Source organism: Montipora capricornis, chromosome 6, assembly GCF_036669925.1.
Source record: "Montipora capricornis isolate CH-2021 chromosome 6, ASM3666992v2, whole genome shotgun sequence".
Lineage (NCBI taxonomy): Eukaryota > Metazoa > Cnidaria > Anthozoa > Scleractinia > Acroporidae > Montipora > Montipora capricornis.
Window position 1 is genome coordinate 16,478,990 of NC_090888.1, and position 10,000 is coordinate 16,488,989.

The 10,000-nt window shown below is 40.2% G+C and overlaps 1 protein-coding gene across 1 annotated transcript in view; it reads left to right on the forward strand.

Moving 5' to 3' along the window:
* The window catches only part of LOC138051633 (mitofusin-2-like), a 32,517-nt gene that overhangs the window by 10,971 nt on the left and 11,546 nt on the right, over positions 1 to 10,000 (forward strand). The window contains exons 8-14 of the mRNA XM_068897873.1: positions 760 to 805; positions 1,921 to 1,991; positions 3,336 to 3,457; positions 4,652 to 4,778; positions 6,362 to 6,466; positions 7,398 to 7,500; positions 8,564 to 8,627. Coding sequence (XP_068753974.1) covers positions 760 to 805; positions 1,921 to 1,991; positions 3,336 to 3,457; positions 4,652 to 4,778; positions 6,362 to 6,466; positions 7,398 to 7,500; positions 8,564 to 8,627 — 638 coding nt within the window. The remainder of the gene's footprint in view (positions 1 to 759; positions 806 to 1,920; positions 1,992 to 3,335; positions 3,458 to 4,651; positions 4,779 to 6,361; positions 6,467 to 7,397; positions 7,501 to 8,563; positions 8,628 to 10,000) is intronic.

Consider the following 10,000-nt stretch of genomic DNA (forward strand, 5'->3'; position numbering starts at 1 on the left):
AATAATAATAATAGTAAATGTACATGTCAAGGCTCCTAAAAAAGTTAACTAGTAGCCCGAGTTATTTTTGCAAGAGCCCTGAATTAATTAATTAAAAGGGAGAATGAATCACCTTGTGTTAAGCTAGGTGCCCGTTCAGGCTACTCGTTCAGAAATTTGGTCGCCAGCGCTCGCAAGTAAGGTGCCCCAGGTGACCAGTTGACCATTAGGCAGCAGCCTTGCATGTAGGAAAGGAAAGGAAAGGAAAGGAACTTTATTTAAGTGTCTAGTCTTCTGGCGCTGGAGCACTAATTGGGGACACTTAAAACTAAAAATCAAGAAAACTAATTAATGCAAATCAAATCAAATACTGGTTTTTGAGGAACAGGGGAAAACCGGAGTTCCCAGAGAAAAACCTCTCTCAACCCACTTATGATACTGACTCTGGGAATTGAACCCGGTCACATTGGTGGGAAGCGAGTGCTCGCGGCGCTGTGCCATCCCTGCACACTGACTAATAATCATGATGAATTGATGATGATAGTAGAAAATATTATATGATAATGACGATAACAATGATTAATAATGTCTTCAACCTCCCATAGCTTTGGTGCTTTTGTCAAGTGGGGAGATTAACAGGGGCTAAAAATTTAACATTTTTATTTATACTTGAGATGTGCATTTTTGTACTTCTTATCAAGGAAAAAAAAGATCTTTTAAACACTGATTTTTACTAATTTGTTTTTGTAATAGTTTGTATACATTTCATCTATTTTACAGACTTTAATGACTAGAATGCAGAAACAGAAGGGGATGCCACAGGAAGGTATTACAATGTTTAATAATTAATTGGACTGGTAAATATGCTTTATAATGGTAATTGAACTGAGTTGAGTGCAATTTTGGTCTGAAATCATACGTGTGTTTTCAAAATTGAACGAGCGCGCACCGCGAATTCGACTTAAAATCGCAATTTTGGTTTCAGACTGAAATTGCACAACACAAAATTCAATTACCACTTTATTTCATCCACTTAGAAGTCACACAATAATTATTTAATCGCTAAAATACAGGATTTTAATCAGTACCAAATGAGTATTTTGTTGATCCAGTTGAGAACAGAAGTTGCAAAATTCGCCACACAATGGATTTCTTGGTCTTTCCTTTTCCTGGAATTTGATTGGTTACCTTAAACAAGCCTTGAGATCTGATTGATTGTTTTGTTTTAGTGGTCCTTCATCATTGGTTGCGATTTAGACCAAAAATGAGTGGGATAATTTTGTAGCCTGCGTGCAGATGGCGAATTTGAGCTTCAACACTATAAGTACTTAAAGCGATAAAGTTCAAATTCGCCATGTGCACGCAGGTTATAATTTTGGGATTAAATTGCATTGCTGAGAGCCAATCAGATTGCAAGGATCTCCAGTGATTTCTAAGTGGATGTAATAAGGAGGTATAGATGTATGCTGCTCCCAATAATTATTTAATTTATGGTCAAGGGATCTATCTATCATGCGCGAATGAGTTAACAATGCTTCGCCAGGAATCTCTATTAGCCATCAGATTTGGAAGGTCATTTATATTTTGATTGATGTCCTGTGCTACAACTATGGTCAAGGGATTGCAATCATAAACTGTTCATTTTGCTATGGAAAGAGGTTACTACAAAATGTACACCCTGTTAGGGATCTTATGTAATCTGTAGGTGTGTTTAAAATTATTTTTTTAGAAGCTACATGTATGCAATTGGAATTTGCTTGGATCCTCAAATCAGCTACAAATTTAAAGTATTCTTTAAATTTTCATATTATTTTAATAAACTGTGTCTTTACTTAGCTGAATCACAGACAATTATGTCATGTATGTACTATACATTCAAAAGGGAATTTTGTATGTAATATACAGGTATAATTTAGTTTAACACCATAGATCTTTTCTCAGGTGGCGCCATACATGTTGAAGGCTTCCAAGCCAGGCAGCTGGAGTTTGAAAACTTTGAAATAAAATTTGAGGTAATGGGTCTGTCGGAAATGTTCAGGCTAATATACTGGCTTTTGCTAAATATGTGACTTTTGCTTCCGTTGTGCTACTTTGCATCAGTGCTACAGTACAGTGTTAATACTTTACAAGGCATTGGTAACTGTACGATAGGTGACCATAATTTGAGAATTAAGACAGGAAAATTTAATTGTTTACAAAAAGTTAATTGGAAGTCAAAATATCAGTTATCCCTGTTGTTTTAAGGCCCCCATTTATTTTTTTTTGGACTTTTTGAGGTTTAAGCCAGTGATGTCCAGTTCAGCAGACTTGCCTGTTGTCCTACTTGGCAAACAAGGCAGTGCCATGAACAACTTTGTCCTTTTCATGATTATGTGCAGCGTGTAAAAATGAAACTGTTTCTTTGTAACGAAATAATTTAGCTTTTTGGATCTAAAATTTATGGGGTAAACACGAAGACATGCTATAAAAGGCGTGGTGCCTTAGGGACATGCAAATAAGTTATCAATCAACTGTACGCAACCGAGAGCTTTGTGATAAGTTGTTCAATAAAAGAGCCCCTTATGGCAATGTGTCCGTAATATGTCACAAAATGTTATCTGTCGTTCTTTTTTTTACTCCCCAGTCCCTTTTTTTCGCGCTAGAAATATCTTTTCTGGCTTCCGTCTCTGCGTTGCTATTTGTTGATCACCATCTTGGATATTTAACCAGTCGTACTTGAATGAATTCGAACAAAAACAGTGCGTGAAGTGCCCCCTTTTATAGTACGTCTTCTTGTTTAAGGTTTTAACCATGTATTCCAAACTTTGTATGTAGCTATAAGTGAAGCTCTCCATTTCAGGGTTATGAGTGACTGAAAATAATATTGTTGCATGCCAGCAGCACACAAAAGGAGAAACCCTTGGAACCCCTATCCATGAACAACATATTTATTGAAATCCCTTCTCACTTAGGATCCCCGAAATGCAGAGTAATTGGACGGTAGCCTCGCAGCTCCTACAAGGTCTCACCTGATTGGAGACCACCCTTGAGGTTTAACAAAAGAACAAATAACAGAAACAATGGCCCTTTTGTTTTAGGCCTAGGGTAACAGAAACAATGGCCCTTTTGTTTTAGGCTTAGGGTCCATTGTTTCTGTTATTTGTTCTTTTGTTAAACCTCAAGGGTGGTCTCCAATCAGGTGAGACCTTGTAAGAGCTGCGAGGTAATTGGAACCAACTTCTGCCAAAATGACGATAGAGCATTTTTGCTGCTAGAGGAGTCAACATTGCAAATTAATTTTAAAGTTTTCATGGGAGGGCAGTGACTTTGGTCACTGGGATAGCTATGGTACATTAATCTTGGTCCATTATTTTTAGGAATGTATTTCTAAGTCAGCTATACAGACCAAATTTGAATCTCATGCTGTTAGTGGACTGAAAATTGCTAACACGGTGAAGGAGATTATGGAGCAGATTGTTGGCTGTGCATTCCAGCAAAGGTCAGTAAATGTTTCAGTGCTTCATGCATTACACATGCGCACTTAGGTCCAGAAATGCAGGTAATTGAATGCATGCCCAAATTTGTTATGCAACATGAAGTGTCTCGTTAAATCCAAGCATTTGCTACCTGTTTCCACCCAAAAAGGTTAAGTGTTCGTGTTTGGTAAATTCCAATTTACTTTTTGCTCTCTCGAATATTTAATTCAAACCTTAAGTTTTAAAATTAAATGTTTGAATTGCCGAATTGGGTGTTTGAGTTTCGAATTGAAAGTTTGAATAACATGTTTGAATTTTGATCCTAAAAACGCGCCATAGACGTCAGTACACGAACGTCACACTAAATGAAGGTCAAGCTTAATAAGGTCTTATTAACGAACGTCACGCTTGAATAAAACCGAATGCTGAACTTCAAAAACGGCTGTCAAGGTTGAATGAAACGAATATTGATTTGAAAAATGAATGTCATATAGTAGAATAAAAGGAGTGTTACAGTTGAAAAACGAAGGTCATTTGTAAAGACGAGTAACAGAATGAATTTTGATGAGAAAAGCGTGCCATGTTACCCGCACCTTATTTGTTGGAAATGGTAGCAAAGGCTTAGACTTATAGGGATACATTGTGTTGGATGTAATTCTAATTAGGATCATTTCTGGACGTAAATGGACTCGCGGTGTTGTTTAAGTTGGGAAGAAGAGGAAGGGGACACTTTGTGACGCTTATTAACGCAGCATGCACGCAATTACCCTTTTTACCACAATTGCTTGTAATCTCGCAATCTGATTGGCTAATTTGCCGTTGTCGATGAGAGTCTAAACAACGCTGTATGCGTCATGCTGGCGTCATTTTGTCACGCAATGTAATAGCCAATCAGGAACGCCCATTTTGGGAAATAAGCCAATCATATTGCGAGAAAGTTATAGACAACGCTTGCTCTTTCTTTGAGTCATGATTTTGGTCACGCTCCGAAACAAAAAAATAGCTGCGCCTCGTGAGTCCACAACATTTTGACCACTGTGATGACGAATATCGTTGTCGATAAGAGTACAGACAACGCTGAACCACTTTCGATTTGTTAATTTTACTTCAGATAACTCCATTTTGTATTAAAGGCAAAAGAGAGAAGTCTCCGACTGTATCTGTATCTGTATCTAACCATTCCCTAGTTTGTGAGGTTTATCACCATCTTTCTGCAGGTCTCGTCTTGAGAAAGCCAAGAAAGAACAAGAGGATAGACTGGAATATGTAAAGGAACAGCTAGAGCTCTGCAGTCATGATGCCAAAAGGCGGATCAAAGAAATCACATCTAAAGTTGAAGGACAGGTGAATGATGGCTCCAACTTCCTTCTGTTTTGTGTTGGAGGGTTTTTACAATGGCACACTTTAAATGTTAGAATCGACATACAGGGGTGTAGGCTCATAGTTTCGGTATTGTTACCTGCTGCTATGCCCCCCCCCCCCCTCCATGTAGTATGCATCCCTGAGTCAATTGCAGTGGGTGGCTTGGGGGAGGGGGGTGCATACCACATTAATTTCTTTGGTGGAGTGGATGAGGTACGAAAGACAATGTGGAGTGAGTGAGTGTCTAAGACATTGTAGAAAGAGCGTCTAAGGAATCAGCATGGTGATAGAGCTTGGTGTTGAGGCATTGATTGACTCTTAGGTTAGATTAGGAGAATGAACTTTTAGACCACGGAAAACCGTTATCATTTAAGGGATATTATTTTGATATAACACCAAATTCTCATGACTAGGCAACAAAGAAATATATGGCACCAATTAGGAGAATGAACTTTTAGATCACGGGAGTGAAAGTGTTTAACCAGGGATGGTTAGGGGCTGGTTTTCTGTAGCAACTAAAGCATAAGGACAAGCAACTCTCGCAGACCCATCAACCAGGCTGTTGTTGGTTAGTGTCTGTCTTAACACAACGTCGTGATACATCAAAATGCTACTTACATGTAGCTTGCAGTATGGTTTTGTTTGGGTTGGTAAACCAGATTGGATTCATCCAGGTTACGGTCTTCCTGCTCCAACTGCTCCTACTGCAAAAGGAGCTTGGGAATTTTAAGATCCACGACGCGGTCGTCAACGAGAACGCTATAAAACAAGAATATGATTGGTTAAAAGAGGAAAAATAATCGTGCTGCACGTGCGGCACGCATTTTAGCGCGCGTTACTCTGCACAACAACGACGTGAAAGAACGAATTTTCAGGTTTTGACTACAACGCGAACGTACAAATTAGAATTTTCATTCCCTATTTTTGCTTTGAAACCGCTCATACCAATTTATTTTTGGGATACGTCGCCCACACTGCACGACGAGAACGAGATGGACTAATCGTGGAGTAAAGTAAGTGAGTATCATTATTTACCCTCGGACTTTAAGAATAGGTAGTAGCTAATATCTCCGAGCATTGAACAGAACGACTTTAAGAATCCCAACTGGCCGGAGGCAAACCAGTAGGCTATTTACAAGTGCAGCCAACAAATTGAATCAGGGACTACTCGGAACAAATTCTTCTAGTGGTCAGAACATGTCTTGAGCCCGGGATCTCCGGATCTCAAGGCAAGCGCCCTAACCACTGGGCTGCACTGCCTCCGAATAAAATGCATTTGAAAGTGAAGCAGAAAAAAAAACTTACGATGTGGAAAAGTTATTTTCATCGACCTCGCCGTCGTATATCTTGAGGTCCCTACTGCCACACTAGAAACGGGTTGCACAGTCACACCAGGAGCTGTTTACAATCCAATAAGAGACTTCCCTGAGGGCATCAAGCGTTGTCCTTGGGGACTACACTGCCAACGACGACAAAGACAGCTACATGTGTAAAGATACCATAATACAGTGTACTTGTGGATGCAGATCTCTTGAGGATTTTCATTTTTGTGCGTTTTCGTTTAGGTGACCGACGCCATGACTGAAGAGATTGGCCGTTTAGGATTACTTGTGAACGAGTTCGACCATCCTTTTCATCCTCATCCTGGCTTCCTTAAAACTTATAAAAAGGTATTTCCCGCCTCATCTTCTTTTGTCAGTGCCTGCGTAGGATCAGTTTGTTTTATGTAACTTGGAAACGCCTCTAGTTCGCGACCTCAGAGAAGAGAAACGGCCCGAGTATAGGCTGTGGTCTCTTGTTGGCTGGCTTCAAGTAAGAATAGACCATTTAGGGTGCGTTCGATTGACCCTATTCCGGAATAAGAATGCGTAGATTGATGATTTAAAACGGTGTGTCTGGCGTTTCGAAGCAAGAAGGATAATAAAGATATGTTTAAAATAGCAATTTTGCAGGTGTTTGACAATTTTAATGCGAATCTCTGTAACAACAAAGGATTTCTAAGTTCTATTCCATGTATTCCTATTCCGAAATACGGTCAATCAAACGCATCCTTACTGTTCTGTGCTCAGTTACCAGGCCTTTGAATAAAAGCGAGGCTGGAGTTGACCTTGCTTTGATACAAACCTCGCTGCTTTTCTTATGTAAATAGAAACTCGTTAGCATTACAACAACATGATATACATAAGAAAAGCAATGAAGTTTATATCAAAGCAAGGTCAACTCCAGCTTCGCTTTTATTCAAAGGCCTGGTAGCTGAGCACAGAACTGTAAAATGGTCTATTGTCCCGCTCCACTGATAGGATCAAAATTGTCGAAACGGTGAATTCTCACTATCAAAATGAATGACTGAGATGGAAATTGTTGACCTCGGTAGATGAAATGGAGAGATGATATACTTTCAATGGTGACTCGGGTTTACTGAGAAAAAATCTGAGTGTTTGGTTGCAGGAGTCGAACCGAGCTATTCGGAGAGTTGTGGTTGCTAAGCAGTTCTACTAAATTCCCAGATCCCAATGCCATTTTTATCGTTTTAAGTTTAATTTTAATGTGTCGAAGTTTCTCTATTCACTAATGTATTTTTGTTTTTGTTTTTTCCCCAAGGAGCTGTACAGTCACCTGGAGAGAGGATTGGGGAGGAACATGACCGCTCGTTGCTCCAGTTCTCAGACTCAAGTTATCAGTGAAGCTCAGAGAGATATGGCGGGTGGGTAATCTAGCTGCTTCGGCAAACACAATCGGAAATAGTGAATTCTTATCCTTGAGGAAATAATTATTCCGGAAGCAGGGCTGGTTGCTGCAGTGGTGAGAGTCTTCTACCGAGGTGGTCCGGGATCGATTCCCGTATTAAACGCAACATTTGCGGGTTGTTCTTGGCGGCGCTGAATCTCCACTTTATTTCGGTTATTCCCTCTCAGAGTTGAGCTTACGCTTGTTGATAGTGATTCTCCACTTTATTTCGGTTATGCCCTCTCATCACAAAGCAACATTCTGGTTTAGTTTGATCTTCTTCTAGTTGATTTGTAGTCTCCCCATTTGAATCGTGAAGAACGTCTGAATCTACAGTTTCCCAATTTATTGATTTATTAATTCATCGCTCGGGAACGAGCGAACTTGTGATAATGTTAAATGATAATAAACTTTCTTCAAGTGTCAAGTGTATTTGGCGCGGAGGCACAGATTGGGGACACTGCGTAGAAATCACAGGAAATCAACTCATAATATTTGACAATTATTCCATGAGCGCGCGTTGGATATGAGATTGTAAATAGCCGACGAGGCGTGGAACATCGAGTTGGCTATAACCATTCTCATATCCAACAATCGCGAATGGAATACTGAATTGTTTTATTAAATTCCTTAAACTCCAAAAGTTTGGAAGTACGAAATACGAGCGAAAAATAGGGAGAAAATAAAAAAAAACGTGATGAAGATGCGATGTTGTGTAATACCTGGTGGTCAGAAAGATGCTCCAATTACGATGTGCCTTTAGCCAGGCCCGGCAGACCACAACCCCGAAAACACCGTGTCCCAATAGTGTGTAGGTTCATTTATCTACCACAGAGTTTATGAACAAGGGCTGTGAGACGTGGACTGCAGTTTAAGTGGCCTTATCTGAGAAGTCACTAAAAAGGCAGCACTTTCTCCTTAAAAATGTTAGCCCGACCCAGGCTCGAAATCCCGATCTCCCGCACTGTAGTCTGACTCAACCATGCAGTCGGTGCCATGTGTTTCTTCTCATTTAGCTCGTACTCTTCCCATTTTTGTAGACCGCCTGCGAAGTCTCCTTCCTCCTGAAGCACCTGAGATTTGTCTTGAACCTGCTGCTTCAGCGTGAGTATATCATCCACAAATCACTTAGAATTGGGTATGTGTTTTTCAAGTTAGAAGGAGGTACTTCTTCATCATCAGGCGATAAGACCACCAACAAGAGCGTAGCCAAACAAATACCAGACTTGACTATTAGAGTGTAATGTGAAGTGCTAGTTTTCTACCCATATAAACCATAAGAGCGTTAGCCCTACTAATGGAAATGGGCCCACACAAGGACAGAGAAAAACTCTGACGATGGTGGGAATTGAACCCACGACCTTCGGGTGAAATCACAGCTGCTCTACCGACTGAGCTACGAGGTCAAATAGGAGCAGGCCGTAAGAACTGACGATGTTAAAGTCACGGCAATGAACATGTACAAGTACAAGGAAGGATTACGTTTTTTTTGTTGCAAACGTTGGCCGTGTAGCACTTACGTGTAGTTCTATGACTGCCAATGAACCAGGTAAAATGGTTGTGCGGACGCGTGATGTAATGGCCACAAAATCACAGCTGCTCTACCGACTGAGCTACAAGGTCAGACGGGAGAAGGTCGTGGGAATTTAAGATGTCAATGTCACGGCAATGAATATGTACAAGTACAAGCAAGGGTTACGTTTTTGCAAACGTTGGCTGTGTAGCACTTATATTTCAACTGACTTAACTATTAGAGGATAATGTGTGAAGTGCTAGTTTTCTACCCATATAAACCATGTAAGCGTTAGCCCTACTAACGGAAATGGGCCCACACAAGGACAGAGCAAAACAGCCAAGTTTGTCTGCTCAAAACCATGGACAGTTTTCGTTTCAATCGACTATTTTTTGCAAAGTCAAGGAGACTGGAGTGAACCAAATAAAAAAAGAAAACGTAGGTTTGATAGAACGAGACTGTCTTTCCTCAATGACTTGATTTCGGCCTTATTGTTTCTTACGTTGTTACTTACTTGCCGTAACGACAGTCCACGAAATAGCAACCGTTTATTGGTAGATGTGTTTAGCAAATTCGTATACTTGATTTACGCCATTTGAATACTAGATACGAATAATCCGCTTCGATGAGTCATGTGTCTTATATTTTATTTGCCTGTTGTCAAGATAAGACGAGCCATATGACACTCATAATCCGTTTGGGACAAACATGGTCAAACACGCCTACCTAGTTGAATTGTTCGTCAACAATGTTGCTTCCGAGATTGCACGTGGCTAAGGTTACTAAGTGGCACGCTAAAATACGAGTGAAGTCATTAGTTGAAAAGAAACTTTGGTGCTGCGTCGGTGGGTGGGGAGTCAAACACGAAATATCTGGTTTTATTACAGCCATTTAGAAATCACTGGTGATCCTTGCGATCTGATTGGCTCTCAGCAGTGCGATTTATTCCCAAATCGCACCATTT